General features: G+C 37.4%; 2 protein-coding genes across 10 annotated transcripts in view; one reads left to right on the top strand and one right to left on the bottom strand.

Moving 5' to 3' along the window:
- WDR41 (WD repeat domain 41) overlaps positions 1-24,283 on the top strand; it is a 66,369-nt gene extending 42,086 nt beyond the window's left edge. Inside the window, exons 9-14 of one of the 3 annotated variants that reach the window (XR_007514937.1) lie at positions 11,146-11,330; positions 15,771-15,892; positions 16,743-16,831; positions 18,116-18,249; positions 21,204-21,407; positions 22,524-24,283. Coding sequence is in view for 1 of the 3 variants with exons in the window: in XM_049866330.1 (XP_049722287.1) it covers positions 11,146-11,330; positions 15,771-15,892; positions 16,743-16,831; positions 18,116-18,249; positions 21,204-21,356 (683 nt within the window). In the remaining 2 variants the exon portion in view is untranslated. Of the gene's footprint in view, positions 1-11,145; positions 11,331-15,770; positions 15,893-16,742; positions 16,832-18,115; positions 18,250-21,203 lie in introns of all 3 variants that reach the window. The other 2 variants (XR_007514938.1, XM_049866330.1) reach the window with 2 other exon arrangements.
- Positions 24,284-25,650: 1,367 nt separating this feature from the next.
- Positions 25,651-27,802, bottom strand: part of PDE8B (phosphodiesterase 8B) — a 310,368-nt gene continuing 308,216 nt past the window's right edge. For 2 of the 7 annotated variants that reach the window (XM_049866266.1, XM_049866271.1), the window contains exon 23: positions 25,651-27,456. In XM_049866266.1, coding sequence (XP_049722223.1) covers positions 27,347-27,456 — 110 coding nt within the window. In that variant the 3' untranslated portion in view covers positions 25,651-27,346. The remainder of the gene's footprint in view (positions 27,457-27,802) is intronic. The other 5 variants (XM_049866306.1, XM_049866314.1, XM_049866276.1 and 2 more) reach the window with 3 other exon arrangements.

The raw sequence follows: 27,802 nt of genomic DNA, 5'->3' as shown, positions 1-27,802 counted from the left end.
TTTGTGTCCATTTGGCCAGCTTCTGACCCCCTCTGCCTTCTCATCTCGCATCCAGACAGGAGCTGCCCACAAAGTCTCATGTGTCTTACTTGATCCAAGAAGCTCACTCCTCACCAGTGTCATTTTCTATCCCCATAGTCCAGTCCAATTCCTGTCTGAAGAGTTGGCTTTGGGAATGGTTTGTGTCTTGGGCTAACAGAAGGTCTGGGGACCATGACCTCCGGGGTCCTTTTAGTCTCAGTCATATCATTAAGTCCGGTCTTTTTTACGAGCATTTGAGTTCCACAACCCACTACTCTTCTGCTCCCTCAGGGGTTCTCTGTTGTGTTTCCTGTCAGGGCAGCCCTCAGTTGTAGCCGGGCACCATCTAGTTCTTCTGGTCTCAGGCTGCTGTAGTCTGTGGTTTATGTGGCTCTTTCTGTCTCTTGGGCTCATAATTACCTTGGGTCTTTGGTGTTCTTTATTCTCCTTTGCTCCACATGGGTTGAAACCAATTGATACATCTTAGATGGCCACTTGCTAGCATTTAAGACCCCAGACACCACTCTCCAAAGTGGGATGCAGAATGTTTTCTTAATAGATTTTATTATGCCAGTTGACCTATATGTCCCCTGAAACCATGGTCACCAAGCCTGCCCTCCCCCCCACCGCCACACTGGGCTTCGAAGCGTTCAGCTTATTCAGGAAACTTCTTTGCTTTAGGTTTAGTCCAGTTGTGCTGACCTCTTCTGTATTGTGTGTTGTCTTTCCCTTCATCTAGAATAGTTCTTGTTTACTACCTAATTAGTGAATACCTCTCTCCCTCCCTCCTTCCCTCCCCACTCTTGTAACCATCAAAGAATATTTTCTTCTCTATTTAAACTATTTCTTGAGTTCCTATAATAGTGGTCTCATACAATATTTGTCACTCAGCATAATGCCTTCCAAATTACTCCATGTTATGAAAGGTTTCATGGATTCATCATCATTCTTTATTCCATTCTGTGAATATACCATAATTTATCCATTCACCTGTTGATGGGCACTTTGGTTGCTTCCTTCTTTTTGCCCTTGTAAACAGTGCTGTAATGAATGTGGGTGTGCATATATCTCTTTGTTTAAAGGCTCTTATTTCTCTAGGATATATTCCAAGGAGTGGGATTGCTGGATCGTATGGTAGTTCAATTTCTAGCTTTTAAACGAAGTGCCAAGTTGATTTCCAAAGTGGTTATACCATTTTAACTTCCCACCAGCAGTGATTAAGTGTTCTGATCTCTCCACAACCTCTCCAACATTTATTATTTTGTGTTTTTTGGATTTAATGCCAGCCTTGTTGGAGTAAGATGGAATCTCGTTGTAGTTTTAATTTGCATTTCTCTTATGGCTAATGATCATGAGCATTTCCTCATGTATATGTTAGCTACCTGAATGTTTTCTTCAGTGAAGTTCCTGTTTGTATCCTTTGCCCATTTTTGAATTGGGTTATTTGTCTTTTTGTAGTTGAGTTTTTGCAGTATCATGTAGACTTTAGAGATCAGGCGCTGATCCGAAATGTCATAACTAAAAACTTTTTCCAAGCCTGTAGATAATCTTTTTGTTCTTTTCGCGAAGTCTTTGGATGAGCATAGGTTTTCGATTTTTAGGAGCTCCCAGTTATCTAGTTTCTCTTCTGGTGTTTGTGCATCGTTAATAATATTTTATATATGGTTTATGCCGTGTATTCGGGCTCCTAGTGTTTTCCTTATTTTTTCTTCCATGATCTTTATTGTTTTAGATTTTATATTTAGGTCTTTGATCCATTTTGAGTTTGCTTTTTGTGCATGGTGTGAAGTATGGGTTTTGTTTCATTTTTTTGCAGATGCATATTCAGTTAAGCCAACACCATTTGTTAAAGAGACACTCTTTTCCCTATTTAACTGACTTTGGGTGTTTGTCAAATATCAGCTGCTCATATGTGGATGGATTTATGTCTGGATTCTCAACTCTGTTCCATTGGTCTATGTATCTGTTGTTGTACCAGTATCAGGTTGTTGAGACTTCTGTGGCAGTATAATAGGTTCGAAAATTGGATAGAGTGAGGCCTCCCACTTTGTTCTTCTTTTTCAGTAATGCTTTACTTTTCCAGGGCCTCTTTCCCTTCCATATGAAGTTGGTGATTTGTTTCTCCATCTCATTAAAAATGTCTTTGGAATTTGGATTGGAATTGCGTTGTATCTGTAGATGGCTTTTGGTAAAATAGACATTTTTATAATGTTAAGTCTTCCTTATCCATGAGCAAGGTATATTTTTCCACTTATGTAGGTCTCTTTTGGTTTCTTGCAGTAGTGTCTTGTAGTTTTCTTTGTATAGGTCTTTTAGGTGTCTGGTAAGATTTATTCCTAAGTATTTTATCTTCTTGCGGGCTACTGTAAGTGGTATTATATTTGGTGATTTCCTCTTAGATGTTCCTTTTGTTGGTATAGAGGAATCCAACTGATTTTTGTATATTTATCTTGTATTCTGACACTGCTGAACTCTTCTATTAGTTTCAGTAGTTTTCTTGAGGATTCTTTAGGGTTTTATGTGTATAAGATCATGTCATCTGCAAATAGAGATAGTTTTACTTCTTCTTTACCAATCTGGATGCCCTTTATTTCTTTACCTAGCCTGATTGCTCTGTCTAACCTCCAGCACAATGTTGAATAAGAATGGTGATAGAGGGCATCCCTGTCTGCTTCCTGATGTCAAGGGGAGTGCTTTCAGACTCTCTTCTGTTAGGATGATGTTGGCTGTTGGCTTTGTATAAATACCCTTTATTATGTTGAGGAAATTTCCTTCTATTCCTATTTTGCTGAGAGTTTTTATCATGAATGGGTGTTGAACTTTGTCAAATGTCTTTTCTGCATCAGTTGATAAGATCATGTGGTTCTGTCTTTTGTTTTATTTATATGATGGATTACATTAATTGTTTTTCTAATGTTGAACCATCTCTGCATACCTGGTATGAGTCCCATTTGGTCATGGTAAATTATTATTTTTTTTTGGATATGTTGTTGAATTCTATTGGCTAGAATTTTGTTGAGGATTTTTGCATCTAAGTTCATGAGGGATATAGGTCTGTAATTTTTTTAGGGAGGTGTCTTTACCTGGTTTTGGTATCAGAGATATGCTGGCTTCATAGAATGAGTTTGGGAGTATTCCATCCTTTTCTATGCTCCAAAATACCTTTAGTAGTAATGGTGTTAACTCTTCTCTGAAAGTTTGGTAGAATTCTGCAGTGAGGTGGTCTAGGCCAGGACTTTATTTTTGTTGGGAGTTTTTTTAATTTCCTTTTCAATCCCTTCTTTTGTTATCGGTTTATTTAGTCTTCTTACCTCTGTTTGTGTTACCTTAGATAGGCAGTGTGTTTCTAGAAATTCATCCGTTTCTTCAAGGTTTTCAAATTTGTTAGAGTACAATTTTTCATAGTAATCTGGTATGATTCTTTTAATTTCAGTTGGGTCTGTTGTGACATTGCCCATCTCATTTATTATTCAGGCTATTTGCTTCCTCTCCTGTTTTTCTTTTTTCAGTTTGGCCAGTGGTCTATCGGTGTTGTTAATTTTTTCAAAGAACCAGTTTTTGGTGTTGTTAACTCTTTCAGTTGTTTTTCTGTTCTCCATTTTATTTAATTCTGCACTAATTTTTATTATTTGCTTTCTTTTGGTGCCTGAGGGTTTCTTTTCTTGCTCTCTTTCTATTTGTTCAAGTTGTAGGATAATTCTTTGGTTTTGGCCCTTTCTTCTTTCTGTATGTGTGCGTTTATTGATATAAATTGACTTCTGAGACTGCTTTAGCTGTGTCCCAAAGGTTCTGATAGGAAGTGTTTTCATTCTCATTGGATTCTATGAATTTCTTCATTCCATCCTTAATGTTGTCTATAACCGAGTCGTTTTTGAGCAGGGTATTGTTCAGTTTCCAAGTGTTTGATTTCTTTTCCCTGCTTTTTCTGTTATTGATTTCTACTTTTATGGCCTTATGGTCAGAGAAGATGCTTTGTAATATTTCGATGTTTTGGATTCTGTTAAGGCTTGCTTCATGACCTAATATGTGGTCTATTCTAGAGAATGTTCCATGTGTACTAGAAAAGAAAGTATACTTGGCTGCTGTAGGGTCGAGTGTTCTGTATATGTGTATGAGGTCAAGTTGGTTGATCGTGGCATTTAGATCTTCCGTGTCTTTACTGAGCTGCTTTCTGGGTGTTCTGTCCTTCACCAAAAGTGGTGTGTTGAAGTCTCCTACTGTAATTGTGGAGCTGTCCATCTCACTTTTCAGTGCAGTTAGAGTTCGTTTTATGTATCTTGCAGCCCTGTCATTGAGTGCATAAATGTTTAATATGGTTATATCCTCCTAGTATATTATCCCTTTAATCGTTATATAGTGTCCTTCCTCATCTTTTGTGGTGGATTTAACTTTAGAGTCTGTTTTGTCAGAAATTAATATTGCCACTCTTGCTCTTTTTTGATTGTTGTTTGCTTGATATATACTTTTTCCATCCTTTGAGTTTTAGTTTGTTTGTGTCTCTGAGATGTATCTCTTGTAGGCAGCGTATAGATGGATTGTGTTTTTTTAATCCATTCTGCTACTCTCTGTTTATTCATGCATTTAGTCCATTTACATTCAGCATAATTATGGATAGGTATGAGTTTAGTGCTGTCATTTTGATGTCTTTTTTTATGTGGTGTTGACAGTTTCTTTTTCCCACTTAATTTTTTGTGCTGAGTAGTTTATATATTGCCTTTTCCTCTTATTCGTTGTTGAATTTGTTTTTGCTGAGTCTCTATTTTTTTCTTGTATTTTATTTTGATGAATAGGATTGTTAGTCTCCTTTGTGGTTATCTTAATATTTACTCCTGTTTTTCTAAGTTTAAACCTAACTTTTATTGCTTTATATCTATCGCCTTGTCTTCCTCTCCATATGAACGCTTTATGACTACATTTCTTGCTCCCTCTTTATTTTTTAATGTTGTCTTCTTTTACATAACGAGGTTGCTTGTTTTGAGCGGTTTTTTATCTTGATTTATTTTTGTGATTTCCCTATCTGGGTTGACATCTGGTTGCTTTGTCCTGTGTTCTACTCTTGGGATGATATCTAATATTATTGATTTTCTAACCAGAGAACTCCCTTTAGTATTTCTTATAGTTTCAGTTTGGTTTTTACGAATTCTCAAACTTCTGTTCATCTGGAAATGAACTAATTTTGCCTTCATATTTGAGACAGTTTTGCTGGATATATGATTCTTGGCTCGCGTTTTTTTTCCTTCAATGCTTTATCTAAGTCATCCCGTTGCCCTCTTGGCTGCGTGGTTTCTTCCGAGTAATCTGAGCTTATTCTTACTGACTCTCCTTTGTAGGTGACTTTTCATTTATCCCTAGCTGCTCTTAAAATTTTCTCTTTATCTTTGGTTTTGGCAAGTTTGATTATAGTATGTCTTGGTGACTTTGTTTTAAGATCTACCTTATGTGGAATTTGATCCAAGCATGATATCTTCTCATCTTTCATGATATCAAGGAAGTTTTCTGCCAACAGATCTTGAACAATTCTGTCTGTATTTTCTGTTATCCCTCCCTATTCTGGTACTGCAATCACTCGTAGGTTATTTCTCTTGATAGAGTCCCACATGATTCTTTGGGTTTCTTCATTTTTTTTTAATTCTTTTATCGGATTTATCTTCAGATATATTGGTGCCAAGTTTTTATCTTCAATCTCACTAATTCTGGCTTCCACTTCCACAGTTCTGCTCCTCTGACTTTCCATTGAGTTGTCTGCTTCTGTAATTTTATTGTTAATCTTCTGAATTTCTGATTCTGTCTCTGTATGGATTGTTGCAGCTTATTAAATCTTTCATTATGTTCTTGAATAACCTTTTTAATTTCTTCAACTGCTTTATCTGTGTATTCCTTCGCTTGTTCTGCCTATTGTCTGATCTCGTTCCTGATGTCTTGAAGAGAACTGTATATTAATTTCTTATATTCTACATCTGGTAATCCCAGGGAGGTACCTTCATCCATCAGATCCCTTGATTTTTTGTTTTGAGAGCTCGTTGGAGTGATCATGGTCTGCTTTATGGGGTTTGATATTGACTGTTGTCTCCAAGCCATCTATAAGTTATTATATTAGTTTATTTTATGTTTGCTTACTGTATCCTAGCTTCTTGCTTTGTTTTAATATGTCCAAATAGGTTACTTGAGTGAGCTAGCTCGATTATTTTCACCTTTGAAGCTCTAATGTCCTGTCACCAGATGGCTGGAACTGTTATCAGGTATATGAGCCTAGGAGTTAATTCACTTTTTTTGTATGGATTCAGCTCAGGTGTCCAGGTAGTTGGTCATCAAGTGTGTGGTATAGGCTTTGTCCTACAGTCTTAGAGGGGCAGGGGTGATTAGTGTAGGTACAAGTTCCTGGTTGCAGCAGGGGGTCCTGTTCTGAACAATGCAGGGGGCTGATAACCATCACCCGAGTGTCTGTGAGGGAAGCGCATCCATGTTCCCTAGAGCACACAGGTGGGTGGGTTCTGCAGATGGACCAAGGGCACCCAATGGTTTTGGTTGTAGTGACCGATAGGTACCAGTATCCTTGCACCCCTGTCATGGGTGGCTGGGTTACATGAGTGGAGTCACCAGTTGTTAGGCCGCTGATATGGGTCGGTGAGGACCCTGTTTAATAGGCAAAGTGGTGTCAAACTTCAGACACCCACCTTTCTACCGTATAGCTGAAACAGTTGAAGTCTGTGAATAAGGGCCTGTTCTTCTGAAATAGGCCCATACAGGTCCATGCACGGGGAAAGGTACTCCAAGTCCACGAACCGTTTATGCCTCGACAGGATCCACTTCTGTCCTGAGCTCCTCAAGTTAGTGGAGCTGCGAGATTATCTTTTCCCTCAGTTGTGAATTTATTCCTTCTCCAAGGCCAGGAGAATGGCTCAAGGTGCTCAGCAGGGCCTGTCTCAGGCCCAGGGAAATTGATAGCCTCTGAAGCCAGCTTGGGGGCTCGGGGCATAGTAAAATATATGCAAGTACTTAGCCTTTGCTGAGAGCGCTGTTCATCTCTGGTTCCAGAGGTTTGAGTAGGCTGTGTGGCTGGCTGTTTCTCCCTGAGGAAACCGGCCGAACGCTACCACCAGTCTGTCACAGTCGCTCCCAGGAATGGTGCCTGAGACTTCCCAGCAATTCAGTTCGGGCAACTCCTCTCTGCTCCTGAGCTGTCTCTTCCTCCCTATGCCACTCAATCCGTTTTCTAACTTTGCCTTTGATATTTAGGACTCCTAGCTTGTCGTAAATATACTCGTTTCATTAGTTTTTTCGGGTCTTTGTTGTAAGAGGGATCACCGGAAGCATCTGACTACTCGGCTATCTTGGCCCCGCCTCCTGTCTTTACATTTTTGAGTTGCGTATAACAACCTTGAAGGTGTCTTTTATGCACTTCCCTGAGGATAAATGTCTAGAAGTATAATTATATCGATGGTTTTCACTTTTGAAAAGTTTTGGTATGTATTACCAAATTAATCTTTGGAAAAATGTACCAATTTATACTAGGATATTAACATTATGTGAGAGTGCTTATTCTTTATGCATTTGCCAACACTGGGTATATTCCTGTTATATAATCTTTCCCAATTTGCAAGTTAATAAATGGTATGACGTTGTTTTTATATTTCTTTCATTATTAAGGGAGTTGAATATCTTTTCACATGTCTACTGAGCATTTCTATTTCTTGTTTTTCCTGTTCAGATGCTTTGCCCGTTTTTTCTGCTAGGGTATTCATCTTGATCTTACTGATTTACGAGAACTTATGTATGAAGGATAATAAACTTTTTCTGACGTCTGAGTTGCCAGCTTTCCCCTAGCTTTTTGTTACTTATGATTTTTTTTTGTCAATCAAATATTTGTTCAGAATTGCTCTGTCCCCACCTCCTTTGAAGCTCCTTTGTTGTTGTTGTTAGGTGCTGTTAAGTCAGTTCCAACTTACAGCGACTATATTTACCACCAAATGAAACAGTGCTCAGTCCTGCGCCATACTCAAAATCGTTATGCTTGAGCCTGTTGTTGCAGCCATTGTGTCAGTCCATCTCGTTGAGGGTCTTCCTCTTTTCCGCTGACCCTGTACTCTGCCAAGCATGATGTCCTTCTCCAGAGACTGATCCCTTCTAACAACATGTCCAAAGTATGTAAGATGCAGTCTCGCCATCCTTGCTTCTAAGGAGCATTCTGGTTGTACTTCTTCCAAGACAGATTTGTTTGTTCTTTTGGCAGTCCATGGTATATTCAGTATTCTTTGCCACACCACAATTCCAAGGCGTGAATTCTTCTTCCATCTTCCTCATTCATTGTTCAGCTTTCAGATGCATATGATGCGATCGAAAATACCATGGCTTGGGTCAAGCTCAGCTTAGTCTTCAAGGTGTCATCTTTGCTCTTCAACACCTTAAAGAGGTCCTGTGCAGCAGATTTGCCCAAGGCAATGTGTCTTTTGATTTCTTGACTGCTGCTTCCATGGGTATTGACCCAGGTAAAATGCAATCCTTGACAACTTCAGTCTTTTCTCCATTTATCGTGATGTTGCTTACTGATCCAGTTGTGAGGATTTTGGTTTTCTTTATGTTGAGGTGTAATCCATACTGAAGGCTGTGGTTCTTGATCTTCATCAGTAAGTGCTTCAAGTCCTCTTCACTTTCAGCAAGGAAGGTTGTGTTATTTGCATAACACAGGTTGTTAATGAGTCTTCCTCAAATCCTGATGCCCTGTTCTTCATATAGTCCAGCTTCTCAGATTAGTTGCTCAGCATACAGCTTGAATAGGTATGGTGAAAGGATGCAGTTGTGATGCATACCTTTCCTGACTTTAAACCACGCAGTATCCCCTTGTTCTGTCTGAACAACTGCCCCTTGATCTATGTAAAGCACACGAGCACAATTAAGTGTTCTGGAATTCCCATTGTTCGCAGTGTTATCCATAATTTGTTATTCACACAGTCGAAAGCCTTTGCATAGTTAATAAAACACAGGTAAACATCCTTCTGGTATTCTGCACTTTTAAGTCAGGATCCATCTGACATCAGCAATGACATCCCTGGTTCCATGTCCTCTTCTGAATCTGGCTTGAATTTCTGGCAGTTCCCTGTTGATATACTGCTGCATCTGCTTTGGAGTGATCTTCAGCAAAATTTTGCTTATGTCTGATATTAATGATATTGTTAGATAATTTCTGCATTCGGTTGTATCACCTTTCTTGGCAATAGGCATAAATATAGATGTCTTCGAGTCAGTTGGCCAGGTAGCTGTCTTCCACATTTCTTGGCATAGATGAGTGAGCACTTACAGCACTGCATCTATTTGTTGAAACATGTCAGTTGATATTCCGTCAATTCCTGGAGCCTTGTTTTTCACCAGTGCCTTCAGTGCAGCTTGGACTTCTTCAGTACCATTGGTTCCTGATCATATGCTACCTCTTGAACTGGTTGAACGTTGACCAATTCTTTTTGGTATAATTACTCTGTATTCGTTCCATCTTCTTTTGATGCTTCCAGCGTTGTTTTAGTATTTTCCCTGTACAGCCCTTCACTATTGCAACTCGAGGCTTGAATGTTTTCTTCAATTCTTTTAGCTTGAGAAATACCAAGGTGATTCTTCCCTTTTAGTTTTCTATCTCCAGCTCTTTGTACATGTCATTATAGTACTTTGTCTTCTCGAGCCGCCCTTTGAAATTTTCTGTTTAGTTCTTTTACTTTATCATTTCGTCCTTTTTCTTTAGCTACTCAACATCTAAGACCAAGTTTCCAAGTCTCTTCTGACATCCATTTTGGTCTTTGCTTTCTTTCTTGTCTTTTTAATGACCTCTTGCTTTCTTCATGTATGAAGTCCTTGATGTCATTCCACAACTCATCTGATTTTCAGTCATTAGTGTTGAACGGTGGTCTCTAAATTCAGGTGGGATATATTCAGGGTTGTCCTTTGGCTCTCATGGACTTGTTCTAATTTTCTTCAGTTTCAGCTTGAAATTGCATATGAGTAATTGATGGTCTGTTCCACAGTTGGCCCCTGGCCTCGTTCTGACTGATGGTATTGAGATTGCCCATCATCCCTTTCCACAGATTTAGTTGATTTGATTCCTGTGTATTCCATCTGGCGAGGTCCATGTGTACAGTTGCTGTTTATGTTGTGGAAGAATGGTATTTGCGATGAAGAAGTATTGGTCTTGGGAAATTCTGTCATACGACCTTTGGCATTGTTTCTATCACCAAGGTCATATTTTCCAACTACTGATCCTTCTTTTTTTCCAGCTTTCACATTCGAATCACCAGTAGTTACGCGTCCTAAATGCATGCTCGAACAATTTCAGACTGCAGAAGGTGGTAAAAATCTCAGTTTCTTCATCTTTGGCCTTAGTGGTTGGTGTGTAAATTTGAATAATAGTTGTGTTAACTGGTCTTCCTTGTAGGCATGTGGATATTATCCTATTACTGACAGCATTGTATTTCAGGATAGATCTTCAAATGTTCTTTCTGGCGATGAATGCAACACCATTCCTTTTCAAGTTGTCATTCCTGGCGTGTGGACCATATGATTTTCTGACTCAGAATGGCCAATACCAGTCCATTTCAGCTCACTAATGCCTAGAATATCAATGTTTATGCGCTCCATTTCATTTTTGACGATGTCCAATTTTCCTTGATTCATACTTCATACATTCTGGGTTCCGATTATTGGTGGATGTTTGCAGCTTTTTCTTCTCATTTTGAGTTGTGACGCTCCTTACCATTCCATATTTATAGAAATATGCACCTTTATTTTCTTCAACTTTTTTGTATGTACATGTAAAGTTTTAATGTTTTTGAAACTCATTTTGATATGTGATAGAAGGTAAATCTTTTATTCCCCAAATAGTTAACCACCTATTCCAACATGAGGTATTTCTTTCCTTACTGAATTGAAATACAGTAATTATCATATACAAAGTAACTAAGCAAATTCGTGTCTATTTATAATCTTTCTATTCTGTTATTGTAATCTTCTATTTGGCTTTGTGTAGGTATCTCGGTGTTTTAATTATTATGATTTTATAGAGCCCTACTATTAGGCATTCCACTCATTTTTACCTTTAACCTAAGTAAAATAATCAGTAATGAAGCATATGTGAACTTTTCCTAGATTTGAGTTTTGTCACTGGCTCCCATGTTGGAGAGCTGATAGTCTGGGACATCCTGGACTGGACCATGCAGGCCTATGAACGCAACTTCTGGGACCCATCTCTACAGCTGGACACACAGCAAGAAATAAAACTGTATCAAAAACCAAATGACATTTCTATTCATCATTTTACATGTGATGAAGAGGTAAAAATCTATAAATTTGCCTGTTTTTAAAAAATCTAGTTTCTGATTTTTTAAATTTAATCTAGTGATGGATACAAAAAGTTTTTATTCCCCATGGTTTTAAGTTGTGCTTTATAATGGTCTGAGTTTTTTGGAAGATTGTACCACTTTCACTGAAAGAGCATTTTTATCTTGACTCTTACCTTTGAGTAAACCAACCCGTTGTCATTGAGTCGATTCTGACTCATAGCGACCCTATAGAACAGAGTAGAACTGTGATTAAATGCCCATAGATTTTAAAAGCATAATGAAATTTTTGGTTGGATTAAGTAATCCCATAGGATTTGAAGTTAGTGTTTAAAATTGTTTTAAGGAACACTATTGAAAAAAAAAATACTTTGTAGATTTTGGTGGTTTCCTAGAGAGGTAAAGGAAATTAAAAATTTCAGCAATGTTTCTATTTCCGTCTTCTGATGGAAGGTGATTGTGTGAGAGTTGTTGTTTTTAATCCTTCTGTGCAGTGATGCTCTTGAAGTACTTTATATCTTTTTTGTAATAAGCGACTACTGATTGAATCTTCATTCTAAAATTTCTTCTTTTTAGCCTCAGGGGCTCAGAAAATGTGTTACTTTTCTAAATGTAATCATAAGGAATGTTTAAGAGTTGTAACCTTTGAGGAGAGGATTAGGAAAGGCTTTTATTGCTCTTTTATTTTTATTTTCTGCCTTTCTGTATTGTTTCAATGTCCTAATTGTATGTTCATGTTACATTCACCACCAGTATTGAAAATACCAGCAGGGTCACCCCTGGTGAACAGGTTTCAGAGGTGCTTCCAGACTAAGGCAGATAGGAAGAAAGGCCTGGTGATCTGCTTTCAAACATTAAGCAGTGAAAACCCTGTGGGTCATAGCAGGATGTTGTGTGATGTAGTGCTGGAAGATGAGTCTCCTAGGTTGAAGGGCACTACACAGTGGCTACAACTGTGGACTCAGACACACCAATCGTTATGAAGATGGTGCAGGACCAGGCAACATTTTGTTCTGTTGTACATGGGGTCATCATGAATCGGAGCCAAACTAGATGTTAACTAACAACAACAATAATAATGCATGCTATTTTTTTTTATTAAAGATTTCAGTAGTAGTGTTCTGGGTTGAGGGGGTATGGTCTATTTTTTGTTTCTACCTCTCTTACTTAGGAAAAAACAACAAAAACCAGAAAAGAATAGAATAAAAATAATATAAAAACACTAGCATACCCAGAGATTGTTTCTTTGTACCTCAACTTTATTTTGGAAAAAAGAATTTAAATCTGTAATTAAAAAAATGGTTTCAGAAAAGATAGAGACTAGATTCCTTAAGAGTTTAGCCTAATAATTACATACTTTAAAAATTTTATACCTTTTTTCACTTTTATAAAAATCAGTAATTAAAAAAAATTCTTTTCATTTTTATTTCTTTTTATCTTAAAAAATTTAATTGTTTATTAACTGCTATAAATGCTTCATAAACAATTGTTTCATTTCCTTAATTTGTTGGGGGTTATTCTGCAGAGGATCATGGATTACTGATGATGGGTGACTGATAGAAGGACCCCTTTGAGTAAATGCTATCCCTAAAGCTTAGGAATTCTCTAATTATGTTTATAATTTTCTTTGTGGCCTTGGATAAATCAGTTAAACTCTGTGCATGGATTTCCTGGTCTGTCAAGCTAGTTTCTGGAATTTGTTTGCATTTTATGCTTATACATAGGGCTCTAGATTTTAGCAAGTTGGCTAGCTATTTTCATTAATGCCCTGGCCACCGGTCCTCAGCTTGTATTGTTAAATTGCAGAATACTGATCCTGAGGGTCAGGTGGATCATTCCAGATTTCGACTCTGGTAAGCCTAGGGGGCACACTTTGGCCCAGATAGTGTAGGGTTTGGTGGCCTTTTGAGACCTTATGAGAAGGGTTTGGAGGGTTCAGAGTCTCTGCTGAAAACAGAGAAGCAATCTCTAGGGATTTTTGAAAGTTCTGCCTCACCGAGTCCCTACTGAATACCTACAGATTCTAATATAAGTGCTAACAAAAATGTGGTAACTTGAAAAAATAATTACAGAAACTAGGCAGTGTGGTTTAAGGAAAGAGCAAGGTGTGAGTCATATGCTTTTAATATTGACTCTGTGTCTAATTTTTTTGTCTGACTTTAGTATTTTTTAAATTTTAACTTACTCGTCTGGAAAATGGCAGTAATGCTTGCTGTCTTAACAAGGTGTTTTGGGGCTAACTAAGATAATACTAGTGAAGGTGCTTTCAAAAGATTAAAGATATTTTCTTAGCAAAGAAATATTTCTAATACCATATTTGGAAAAATGTTATTGTGAAGCCATATTAGTGCTATGATAGCATTTTTTAAAATATTTTCTATAACTCTCTTGATTGCTTAAGATGCTTTTGATTTTGAGTTGCCTGTGACTCAGAGTGACATTATGTATAATAGAAAGAAACATTGCCCAGTCCTATGCCATCTTCGTGACCATTGGTACATTTGAGTCCATCATAGTGGCTATTGTGTTAATCCATCTCGTTGATGGTTTTCCTCCTTTTCGATAACCTTCTATCTTACCAAACATAATGTCCTTTTCTAATGATTGGTCTTTCTTATGATATGTCCAAAGTAAGTGAGCCAGAGTCTCACCAGCCTCGCCTCTAAAGAGTATTTTGGTTGTATTTCTTCTAAAACTGATTTGTTCAATCTTCTGCTGGTACACGGTATATTTAGTACAGCAGTTCCCCCTTATCCGCGGTTTCCATGGTTTCAGTTACCCACGGTCAACTGTGGTTGGAAAACGTTAAATGAGTACTTAGCATGATGAAATCTCATGCTGTCCTGCTCTGTTATTCACATAAATTTTTTTACAGTATATTGTTATAATTGTTCTATTTTATTATTAAAAATTAGTTATTGTTAATCTCTTACTGTGCTTAATTTATAAATTAAACTGTATCGTAGGTATGTGTGTTATAGGACAAAACATAGTATATATAGGATGCAGTACTATCCATGGTTTCAGGCATCCAGGGGCTTTAGAATATATCCCCTGCGGATAAGGGGGACCATGGTATTCTTCGTCAGCACCACTGTGTGAATGCATCAATTCTTCTGTCTTCCTTTTTCACTATCCAACTTTCACATGCATGTAAGGTGGTTAAAAAAGACATGGCTTGGGTCACATGCACTTTAGTCATTAAAGTGACATCTTTGCTTTTTAAAACTTTAATCTTTTGCTGCAGATTTGCCCGGTGTAATATGTCATTCAGTTTCTTGATTGCTGCTTCCATGGATGTTGATTGTTGATCCAAATAGAATGAAATTGTTGACAGCTTTAATGTAGAGTCCAAGTAATTTTGCTCACATTTTTTTTCAAGCAAAAGAAGCTAAGTAATTTTCCCAAGGGTATTTATTGTGTTATGTGATTGTAAACCCAGAGTCTACAGTATGTTCTCATAATTTGCAGTAGCTGTGTTCTAAAAAGTCCTGGTAACACTGAATTAGTGAATACTGAATGAACCATTGCTCCTAGGGAAATACAGGGTTAGATTCCTGCAAGCCTCTGGTCATAACATTTTCATCAATCGGTTAATATATAACCTTGTTTTGTATTTGTTGTTTCATTAACATTGCACTTATGTCCAGCATACTATAACTCAGGCCTAAACTAGTTTATCTAATGCATGTTATCTTCTTCATAAGGCACGTCACAGCCTTCTTGGACTTGGAAAGATTAGACAGCACTTCAATAAGCATGGGGGCCATTTTAAGCAGTGAAATCACCAACAAAAAACAGAAAAATGTGAAAACATGGCACTCACAGGATTGCTATGGGTCAGAATTGACTCAGCGGCAGCGGGTTTGGATTTTTTGTTTAAATAGACTGCAAAAAAGACACTTGTTTATAGTATGAGAGCTGAAACAAGACATTGTGTCTCCTTGCTTGGCATGTGCGTTGGGCTCCTTAAATTTTTTGCCACTCAGCACACATCCATGAATGACTGTGAAAGCATTGTGAGTATTGATTTTGGGGTTACAAATAAATTTAAGCAAGTAGGGTAATTAATGTTCAAGTATGGAATCCACAAATAATTGGGATAGATTGTACCTCAGCAGTTCAGCTGCAGGACCAGGCTGGCTGCCAGCCATAGCTCTCAGCTGTCATATTTGTGAGGAGAAAAATGATACTGAGGAGATGTGATAGACAGCTTTTTCTGTATCAGTGTCCGTGTCCTTCTACCTTGTAAATACTCTGAGCTTTCCTTGTTGCTTTCACAATTTTGGACTTCAGAGGGCATTACAGTTATTTGTGCTGAAGGTAAAAATAGGGAAAGTAACATGGCTTTCTGATGTCACACTAGGGCTGAAAATCTATTATATCAGGTAGTGATATGTATTTGACACCCATTTCTGAACTTTTCCCCCCTAGAATGTATTTGCCGCAGTTGGGAGGGGTTTATATGTGTATAACCTTCAAATGAAGCGTGTGATTGCCTGCCAGAAAACTGCACATGACTCCAATGTCCTGCACATTGCCAAACTTCCAAACAGGTATAAGTTTCCATGTCTTCTGCAATAAATGAAAGAAATTCACAGTTCCCAGGGCCGCCAACATAATTTCTCAAGTGGCAAAGTTACCTGGCCCCATGGCTTGACCTGCTATGTTATTTTGGAAATGGAGAATGCTCCATGGCTTCCTCTGACAGACAAGTTTGATGTAATACATTACAAAATTTACAAGAAGCAAAGTTAAAATGAATTACATGGAATTTCATGTAAGAAGAGACAGTTTGACAATTTGGTACTTATTTTAAAGAACAAAAGACTTTTGGGCACTTAACAGTGTACTCATTTTTTGTGTTTTCCATAAATGCATATTTTTGTGTTTTTGTTTATGTGCAGAATCAAATGGTAGTCTCCTTGTTTAAGGCAACTGAGCTAGTGTTTTCCTCTCAGGGTAAATTCGGCAGCTGAGTTTTTAGGGATGAAATTATGTGAAAGGAATAGCATTTCTAATGCAGGATATTTTTAGAATGAGAGGCATACTGAGAAGAGATACCATAAGAGGAGGGAAGGGGGGCTAGGCAAGACATTGTGAAAGACTATTCATGCCCTGTGTTCCTGAATGCATTTTAAAAAGTGGAGATGATAAATTTAGAATATATGAGCCTAGGTAACATAGTATAATGTGTGCCTTTCCTGAAGAGTGCCTTTACTTTGTGGTGTAAAACCAAAATAAAAAAATAAGCCATGTTAAGTTGCAATTTTTTAAAAATCGGTTCCTGCTAAGAGCTGAATAAAAGCTTTGAAGGACCTCACTGATTTCTTTCACTGCAAATTGAGCATTGGCCTTCCATGGTGCTCTGTCTGTTTTTTTATTACTGATCTTCTGTTCTGACAGGCAGTTAATCTCATGCTCAGAAGATGGCAGTGTACGCATTTGGGAGTTACGAGAAAAACAGCAGCTGGCAGCTGAGCCTGTACCAACAGGTAAGTGTCTTCTCCCAAAAAGTCAACTCTCTCTTTCTCGTATGAAAGGCTGAAGAAAGGCAGTTACATGTGACCACAAGAATAAGTAAATACAGAATGTGCTCCAAATAGAATGTCAAAGGAGACCTAAGATGCTTACAATGAAGCATTTCAGAATATGGTCATTGGGATCTAGGATTTACATCTTTGGAACTTGATGTTAGTATAAATTGGTTTTCTATGTAGCTACCTATTTATTTCAATTTAAGTCAATTGGGATTTTACTGCTTTGAAGAAAAACTGCCATTTTCTGATACTCTAAATGACCAGCTGGCCTAATGAAAAATGAGCTGGCCTATAATTCATTTATATTATCTGTAATTCTGATTGGTACACAAACAGAATTTGTACCTTCAGATATCAACCTAAAGAGTTCCTAAGCCGTGAAGCATTATCATTAACGTTGAATTCAGATGGCTTTATGGAAAAATATACTTTTCTTTGAGTTTATAGCATAATCTCATGCCATTTTTACTTCCTTGTTTTTGGTTTGAAAACAAAACCCTGGGTGTTTACACAAATTAGTTAACGACCTTTGCATAAGAAACCAGATGCTGATACCTGTGTAGTTTCTTCTGACTTAGCTGAAGTCCTAGGGTGTTGCTTTTGGATACCTACACATAGCTTCTCCTCTTTACCATTTATTCGTGGTCTGTACCACATTATTTTAGGGCCTGATTACACAGTCTTTAACTTGTGACTCATTGAGTTATGCCTTTTTTTTTTTTTCAATGCCTAAATCTGAGCTGTCCTTTTTTTTTTAATTCGATGCTACCATTCAGGTATTTACCTCTCTCGTCTTTCATGTCCAGCATCTGCCTTTATCATGTTAATACACCTTCACCAGGGGGTGACTAAAACCAGAAAACCAAACCTGTTGTGAGCCAATTTCCAACTCATAGACCCTATAGGACAGAGTAGACCTGCTCCATGGGTTTCCAAGGAGCAGTTGGTGAATTCGAACTGCCAACCTTTTGGTTAGCAGCCTCAGCTCGCTGTAGCTCTTAACCACTGTGCCACCAGGGCTCCAGAGGGTGACTAGCGTCTAAGAAAGGTGAAAGGAAATATTACAAAAGGAAAAACACAAAGCTCTAGCATACTGCCTGGCACCATCATTCCCTTAGCCCTTGACTAAATTAAGTGTGGAACATTTTTGTACTTAAGTTTTCCGGTCTCATATTACTGTTATAATGAGTAAAAAGCATAGACGTTTTGGAAATGACTGAAGTGGTTGTGTTTTTCTAGGTTTTTTTAACATGTGGGGATTTGGGAGGGCAAACAAACAAGCCAGCCAGCCTGTTAAGAAACAACAAGAAAATGCTAATTCATGTTCACTGGAGCTTATTGGAGATTTGATTGGACACTCATCATCTGTGGAGGTACTTTTTTTTAATAGGCATATAAAGGTCCTGGTAATTCCTGCTTTTTCATCTTGTTCCTCTTTTCATTCAGTTGATCTCATAAAGACCTATACTTCATAGCTCTCTGCCTTTCCCACTTACGTAGATTTTTCCTGAATCTAAACGTGGACTAGGATAGGTTACATACAGTATGCATTTAGGATCTCCCTTCAGAGAGAGATGTTTTGAGGAAGAAAGGAATGGATTGCTTCTAAAATTGTGCTGAATCATCATTATTTATGAGACCAAGATAGCAAAAATAAGGGTAATTTGAATATTGTTGAATGTACATATATAACAGTAGTAAACAGAAGGCGAATGGAGGGTTGTGGCTATATGTGTACAATTAAAGCCTTAGTAGACTCTAATTCCAGGGGTTTTTTGGAGATTCATGAACACAGCTCTGTTTTTAGTTCCCTTTGAAGGGTAACAGTCTCTTAGCTTTAGTTAAACCCTGTGTCCTGATTACCATTGTATATATATTAAAATATTAGTTGAGAATTATAAGATACATAAAATTCTAACTTCAGATTAACATTAATATTTACCACAGGCACTGTTGCCTGTAATGAATAAGATCAGTTCAAATAAAGAGATGATTGGAACTGATAACAGTGTAATCAGGGCCTTCATTAATGAATTTTTTAAGTTGTTCTTCCCTATTTCACAGCTGGTGAGTGACAAATTACTTTTCATTTGAAACTGCATTCATGCTTAGGAGCAGCAGCAGCACACTTATTATGGAGCATTTCCTCTGTTTCAGGCACTATACTAGACACTGGAGTTTACAAAGAGGTGTAATTCCTACCCTCATGGATCTTATACTTTAGCAGGAGAGGAAGGCTAGAGACCTAATGAACTGCTAATCAAGGTGGCTTATGATGAGTAGCAGACAGTGAATACTCAGGAGTTAGAAAAAGCACTTACTGCTCAATGGTTAGTGGAAGATAAGGGAGTTGGGGACTTCAGCTGAACCTTCAGTGTTCAGTAGGATTAATATAAATAGCCTTGTGACCATAAGCTACTTGAGGTTGTCTTATTCATCTTTGCTTTTCTTCAACAGTTAACCCAGTTTAATTTTTTTAACTTTTTGTTTTTATGTGGGTGACTGTAGAGTAGTTTGGGGTGGTGAACATGAAATGTACTAGGCAAAAGAATCTATTTTGTACCAAGGAGCAGATTATCTAGGCTGGAGTACTAGGTTCTTTTGAACAGACGTGAGTAGGAGATAAAGCCTAGGAAAATAATTTTGGGTCAGATTATGAATGTTCTTGAATGCCAGGCTAAGGAGTTCGGACTTTATTTTAAAAGTAGTGGAAACCCACTGCAGGTTTTTAAATAGTGGGAGATACCTGAAAAATGGCGCATTGGTCATAATATGGAACATTGTCAGGTTCTTAGAAATTTTCCTGTATTGAAGTGTTCACAGTCATTTTTTAAGTATCTCTGGCTTCACTGAAAATATCTAGGCTATCTCTTAGGTGCTCCGTGTCCCAGATTTCCTCATTCGTTTTAATATTTTCATCCTTACTCTCTGACCTAAGCCCTCTACCTGTGTACTGGATTGTATCTTCTATCTTCCTGAGGAATTTTGCTCCCATATTTCCCCTTTAACTTCTGCATCATCAGCTGAGACCTCTTTTGTGGCCTTATCCCGCTATCTTCAGAAATCCATAGATTATTTCTGAGAAAACACTCATCCTGTTGTTCCTTAACGTTGCTCTTTTTTTCTCCTTTATTTCACTTTCCTTCAAGAACTTCATCCTTCTCATGGCTTCATTTATCTTCTCTCCACCCCATAGTATTCATCTTGCCTTCTCAGCAACACTCCGTTTTCCTGTTCTTAGCTTCCAGCCTGTTTCCTTTGCTGAGCATGCCCTTCCTTTTGCTTGATGTTTTATCTGTTTGGAGCTTTCGCTGGTAATTTCAGTTGTCATTGATTCATTTTCCCTCCTATTCTGAATTTCTGTGGGTTACCATAGTCTCTACTACATAATTTGGATTGTAAAGTCTTGAAAATGAACATTGATTTCAGCTCTTTCTACAAAAGTAGATATAATCAGTCAATCTGTAAACATTTACCATGCGTCTTCTATATACTTATGGTTCCTATCTTAGGAAAGTTCAAATTCGGTTGTGAAAATCAAATCGTAGTTGAAAGAATTAGGTCGCTAATTAAAGACTGTATAACCAGACACTAAATAATGTAGTACAGAAACCCTGTAGGGCAGAGTAGAACTGCCCCACAGGATTTCCAGGGAGTACCTGGTGGATTCAGACTGTCAACTTTTTGGTTAGCAGCCATAGCTCTTAACCACTACATCATCAGGATTTCTGTACTGCATTATTTAGTGCCTGATTATATAGTCTTTAATTAGTGACCTAATTCTTTCAACTATGATTTGGTTTTTATAACTGAATTTGAACTTTCCTAAGGGTAGGAACCACAAGCATATAGAAGACACAAAGTAAATGCTTATAGATTGATTATATCTACTTTTGTATAAAGAGCTGAAGTCAGTGTTTATCTTGGGGAATTTACAGTTCAAACATTTTACCGTTAGTCATTTTGTGCATAAATAATGAGACAAGTACAATTGATTAAGGAAAGCAGGACCTCTACCTGGCAAAATCTTAAAACCAATACTAAAGAATTAGGTAATGGTAAAATTAAAAAATGGCTGCTTTTCATAGTTGTGTAGTTGAGAAGCATTAACAAAGTTCTGATTATTAAAATACTAGATATTAGTGTAGTTGCATGTGACTTTAACCAACATTTAAAAATAAAATTTCTCATTAAAAATGGAATTTTCCATTTAGATCCAGATAAGTCTTCAAAGAACATGTCTTACAAGTACATGCGTTACTCTAGTATTAGCCTCTTCTATTCTCCTTAAAGTTCCTATAGTCATTAGTTCCCGTTTCCTTTACAGATGTTTCTGTACTTTGAAGATCATGGATTAGTGACATGCTCTGCTGATCACCTCATTATCTTGTGGAAAAATGGAGAGCGAGAATCTGGATTACGCAGTTTAAAGTTATTTCAGAAATTAGAGGAGAATGGTGACTTGTATCTTGCTGTGTAGTTTTAAGGAATTAGGAATACATGTGCATGAACCTTGAACATCAAATATAGGGTAATACAAAAATAAGATCTCTCTGAAAACCATCAGTCCCTTAAATTTTTCATGTATTTTTTTTTGCATATCACTCCATAAAGTTGTTTGTTTGAATTCTTTTTTCTGGGTCTGTAAACCAGCAGTAAGTTGCTCCATCAGGTAATCTGTACATCCCCCAAGCAATGTACCCTAAGTTTTATATTTGACCTCTCCACAGCAAGCCAAAAAAAAAAAAAAAAAAAACCCATTGCCGTTGATTCCAACTCATAGTGACAGCATCCTGAAATCATTGATACAGTGCTCAGAACCTCTCAATCTTTATATATAGTATAATTTTGTTGCCTCTAGTTAAATTCTTATAACCAGAAAACAGATTTTTAGGAAGTTAAATGTAGTTTCATTTAGCTTTTTATTATTTGGAAATACTTGAATTTGTTCTCGAAAATGAGTATTCTGTTTACACCTCTTCATTATTTTAAACATTTATTTAAGGGACTTCCTACTAGAGAAATAGGTATATGTGATAATTACAGAAGATATTGTGGAGAAAAATGAAGCAGCCATTGAACAGGTAGGGTGTAGCATCTCCTGAGTTTAAACTTTGAGAGCTCTCAAAAACTGACCCCTCTCTGTAGAAAATGAGGGTGTGTGTTTTTTCTTAGTGTGAATGTGTCTAAACAGCTATTGGCTAGACTGGTAGCAGAATAGCAGCTGGCCCTCTTATATGCCAGAGGTGAGAGCTAGATCAGTAAAGGGGCACAGTGCTCCCAAACACAGGAAATACGTGATTCATCTTACCATTTTGACGATTAGGCTTCATTTATGTAATTCCTCACAGTGACCACTGAGATTTAATCATCTTCATTACCCCTACCAACCTAATAACAGAGCATTCTTCTCCCTTTTGGTATTAAGGAAGAAGAAGTGTTCTATACATTAAAAAATTGGGTAGGTTTTATTGTAGAATTATTCTTAAACTGCTGATGAAAGAAGCCTATTACAGTAATTGCAAGGTGACAGACATCAGAGGAATGATCTTCCTCAATACATTCGGCAGATTTATTTGTTCCTTATTAACACCTCCCACATCGGATCTTTATAAATATTTGTTTTTACTAGTTTTATCTTTGACAGGTACTTGCACAACTACCTGTATTCAAAGAAAGACTGGAAGAGCTTAAGTCTAGGCTAGACTAATGCCATGTTGTAAATGCGGAAGCTGAGGCCCAGTAAGGTAAGGCCTTGCAATTAGTTCTGTATAGTATTATAGTAGTACGAAAAGAATTGGTTGACTTCAGCCATTTCAGAAAGTAGCATATGCCCACAAACTGATGGTACTGAAGGAAGAAGACCAAGATACACTGAAGGCATTGGTGGAAAACAAGACTTTAGGAATTAACAGAACACCAATTGAGATGTTTTAACACATGGATGCAATGCTCGAAGCACTTACTTGTCTATGCCAAGAAATTTGGAAGATAGCTACCTGGTCACCGACTGGAAGAGATCCATATACATGACTATTCCAAAGAGAGGTGATCCAGTGGAATGTGGAAATTATCGAATAATATCATTAATAGTACATACAAGTAAAATTATGCCAAAGATAATTCTAAAATGGTAGCAGCAGTATGTTGAGAGGGAACTGTCAGAAATGCAAGCTGGATACAGAAGAGGACATGGAACCAGGGATATCACTGCTGATGTCAGATGGATCTTGGCTGAAAGCAGAGGATATGAGAAAGATGTTTACGTATGTTTAATTGACTGCATATGCTAAGGCATTGGACTGTGGATCATAACAAATTATGGATAACGCTGCGAAGAATGGAAATTCCAGAACACTTCATTGTACTCATGCAGAACCTGTACATTGACCAAGAGGCAGTTTTTTGAACAGAAAACGGTGATACTGCATGGTTTAAAGTCAGGAAAGGTGTGTGTCAGGGTTGTGTCCTTTCACCATATTTATTCAATCTATATGTTAAGCAGATAATCCAAGAAGCTGGACTATATGAAGAAGAGGAAGACTCGTTAACAACCCGAGATATGCAGATGACACAATCTTCCTTGCTGAAAGTGAAGGGGACTTGAAGCACTTACTAGATGATCAAAGACTACAGCCTTTAGTATGGATTACACCTTAATATAAAGAAAAAAAAAAAAATCCCCACAACTGGACCAATAAGCAACATCATGATAAACCGAGAAAAGATTGAAGTTGTCAAGGATTTCATTTTACTTGGATCCACAATCAACGCCCATGGAAGCAGCAGTCAAGAAATCAGACAGTGTTGCATTGAGCAAATCTGCGGCAAAAGATCTCTTTAAAGCAAAGATGTCACCTTGAGGACTAAAGTGCGCCTGACCCAAGCCATGGTATTTTTTTTTTAAGCTTATTTTTTTATTGAACTCTAGATGAAGGTTCAGAACAAACTGGCTTCTCATTAAACAGTTAGTACACATATTGTTTTAGGACATTAACAACCTCATGACATGTCAACCCTCTCCCTTCTCGACCCTGGATTCCCTGTTACTAGCTTTCCTGTCTGTCCCCTCCTGCCCTCTAGACCTCACCCCTGGGCTGGTGTTTCCCTTTAGTGTTGTTGTGTTTTATGGGCCTGTCTAATCTTTGCCTGAAGGGTGAACCTCAGGAGTGGCTTCATTACTGAGCTGAAAGGGTGTCCGGGGGCCATATTCCTAGGGCTTCTCCAGTCTCTGTCAGGCCAGTAAGTCTGGTCCTTTTTTTGTGAGTTAGAATTTTGTTCTACATTTTTCTCCTACTCTGTCCAGGACCCTCTACTATGGTCTCTGCCAGAGCAATCAGAAAGCCATCATATTTTCAATTGCTTCATATGCATGTAAAAAGCTGTATTAGGTTATGAGTGTTTTTTTTTCTCCTTGAATTGTAGCCATATTCAGTGCATTATGTAAGAATTCATAGATTTTTTTAATGGTTTTATTTTCTTAACCTATTCTGATTTAATATTTTGTGATAGTAATCTATTTAGATGGAGTGATACAAACCACATGTGAGTTTTTGTGACAAAATGTACCGTAAGTACCACAGTAAATCCCTATGTCACTTTACTTCAGTTAGTTTTCCACCATAAGTAACTAATGTCTAGGGGGCAGCCTCCAACCCATTTGCCGGAGTTAATACTTTCATGAGTGCCCTAAGTAAGGTAAGAGAGATGGAGGGTAACAGCACAATAGGAGAGTCTTGTAGGGACTGAGACCTGATGGCTGCTCAGTTGCATGTAGACTGCTGTGAAAAATTAAACTTTCGGTTTAAAAGAGTATATAACCAAGGTCAACATATATGCAGTTTTTCTACCTTCCTAGCTTAGCTTTCAAAACTACCATATTTACAACACCAGAAGTAATACTATGTAGTGTGCCTTGCCAATTTTATTTAAAAATACACTTATTACCTCGATCTCTGTATTCACAAAAAAGACTAAACTTAAGGGGCATTGGGACATCCCTTCCATTTATTTTCTCTCCAGCTGAGTAGGTTCTGATTAAATTGATGGGGTTTGTTCTGGGCCCTGAGGCTAACCATTCCAGAACCTGAGGGTAAGTGAATTTCTAATTCTTAGATGTAAAGAATAACTTAGTTAAATTATAGGGTCATCTGGCCCAAGTAATGTTTTATAACTAACTTCCTTTTTTTTCTAGTTGAGTAGTAGTAATAACGTGGCTTCTCTCCGAATTAGGTAGTGTCGCATTTTCCTAAATTACTGGCTGTCCTCAACACACAGTGTTCTAGTAAACAGTTCAGTATAAGAGGCAATTAAAATAATTACACCCATCTGAAAGGCAGTATTTCTAATAAATTGGCTATATGGAGGAATGCACTATTTAGTTAGCAACTCACTAGAAGTCTGTAGATTACATAAAGAGCAGAGCTGTGCTGAAGCTGTATTACCTGGCTGTCTTAAAGTATTTAACTTTCACACATTAATATAAAAGTTTGAAGTTAATGTCAAACCAATTTGACAACACTGAGTAAGCTGTAATGTTTCATACAGAAAATGTAGAAAATGTCAGTCACCAGATAAATGTTACTTACCAAAAGGAACTGAAAGCAAGATGGTCAGAAAAAGATTGTCCTTGCCTCAAGCAAGTTTTTGAAGCCTGGGCGTTATTGAGCTCCTTAAAATGGGATTCTGGTTCCCTGATTTTAATGTGTTCTTAAAGTGTATGGCTTATGAAATAAAAGACACTAAAGCAAAATTTTGAAATTATGAAAAATTTAGGCCAAAGAAGTAAAATAAAAACAGCTGTTGGGAATGAAAAATGGCTGTAGGAATTTAGTTACAAGTATTTCACAAAAACATTTTCATCACATTTACATATTGCAGCATTACAATACAAAGCTGGCAGCTGTAGTGACCAAGCAAGTTTTCTTATCTAACAAAAATAAGTTACATACATTTCTTTGCATGGAGTTGTCATATATGTCATATATGTTTCCATTTTTTGGTACAAAACATAGAAAAAAAAGTTGGCACATTATGTAGTGACAAATCTTTTTTTCTTCTTCTTCCCATGTACCAGTTTCAGGTGTTCTGCATTCCAGTTTCCATTTGGAAAAAAATAAATTCCTGATTCAATTAATTTACCCTTTCTGTTACACCTTTTAAAAATGCAGCATGGAATACAGAGAATTGGAAAGAAAAACTAATATTTTGTTCGCTGGATTTTTAGTACTTATTGACTGGTAAACGGGAAAAGAAATCTCAAGTCTGACTTTGTGTAGATCACAGAAAGTTGTGCAAAGAGCTGTAGAAAAATATACACTTGTGCTTTAGAAGCTTTTAGCATACAATTAAATAGCTTAAAATAGTATTTACTGCCTCCCTTATATGCCTATTTTCTGATATATATACACATCTTGCAATCTTTTTTCTTAACATCATTAAAGCAAAATGGCATGATCTCAAATATAGGTTAAAAACATCTGAACCTTGAAACTTCCCCTCTCCCCTCCCCAAATATATATGTGTAGATGGTACATGGCACAACATATTCCATGGACTTAACCCAGAAAATTTAGATTGTTTTAATAAAAATTTTAAACAGCAAATGTATATAAATTTTTTAAATTTTTCCTTTTTTAAAAAAAGTTTGTCCAAGGGTATTCAGATTTCAGATTTAATGGCTTTTATATAATACTTAGTATAGTGCCTTGTGGCTGCCTCTGTAACTCAGAAATAAGGGAAGCTCATGGATTCCCCTCAAAACAAGCTGTCGTTCCCTCCCCCATCATGGATGGCTTCTGTTAAGATGAATCTCTTCTACAGGACCAAGGGATTCAGAGGCTGCTGATACCAGTCTAGAGAGCACTCACCAGGCCAAGGCTGTGTTCTAACTTGAGTGTCACCATTGACCAGAAGAACCATCTAGCCATGGAGGCTGTGATGCTAACTAGCTTACTAATAATTTGGTCCCAGCTGTTTTGCTCATTTTAGGTATTTTTTTTTTTTCCTTAGATATATCTGTTCAGATGGGCTTCTTACGAATCCTTCAGACTGATGCTCTTCAGGAAAAAAACCTAAACAGTGATGGTTACTTTTATGTAAGAGATGAGCTGAACACTAACTTACTTGGTCATCATCCAGGGGATGGGCTCACATGCACCAAGTCTCTGCTTTATTGTGTCCTACTAATTACGATGAATCAGTTCCATGGTTTGACAAGGGCACAGGATGAAAGCAGAGCAAAGGAGTTTGCCAAGTATTTTTAAGTGATTGTTCAAAAAAACATTTTTCTTCATGGAACATAGCTTTTGAAAAGATGAGATTTGGGGACCTGAATGATTCAAGGTCAAATGTTAAACATTAGCTCCTTAACCTACATTTATCTCTTTCATTATAAAGGAAAGCCTCTTGCTGATACTATGATCCACAGTGCCTTTAGTAGGTCAAGGGGTCCTGTTCTCTGGCTTGGCTTTAGTTGTCAGATGGAAGCCTCAGACTTTTGCACTTTAGGTCATCCAATGTCTTCCAGTGTTTGTAGTTATCAGCCAAATGTTGCATCAGGGCTGGCAGATGTGCAAAGGCTGCAGGGACATAAAAGAATCAAAAGAAACCTATTGAATTATTAGATCACAGGAGAATTTATAAGGATGGGGCTAGCGGGGACAAATTTGGGATCAGGATTGGAGAAGAGGTTAAGCCTTAAGCTGCAGGTGAACATACAAGTATGAGAAGGATGTCCTTAAACACTAGTTTCTGAAATACAAACAGATACTTTTAATTAAAGAGTGAAAAACCAAGTTTATTATGACTTGAGTAGACTCAATACATTTTGCTTTCTTTCCAGAGGTTCCCCTGCAATGATAAAAGCCGTAAGCTTTAGAAGTATGTCCTTTGAACAGGCTAAGACTTGTTTATCCAGTTATCAGT

The sequence above is a fragment of the Elephas maximus genome, chromosome 2 (assembly GCF_024166365.1).
Source record: "Elephas maximus indicus isolate mEleMax1 chromosome 2, mEleMax1 primary haplotype, whole genome shotgun sequence".
Taxonomy (NCBI): domain Eukaryota; kingdom Metazoa; phylum Chordata; class Mammalia; order Proboscidea; family Elephantidae; genus Elephas; species Elephas maximus.
This window is presented reverse-complemented; position numbering and strand designations above follow the sequence as displayed.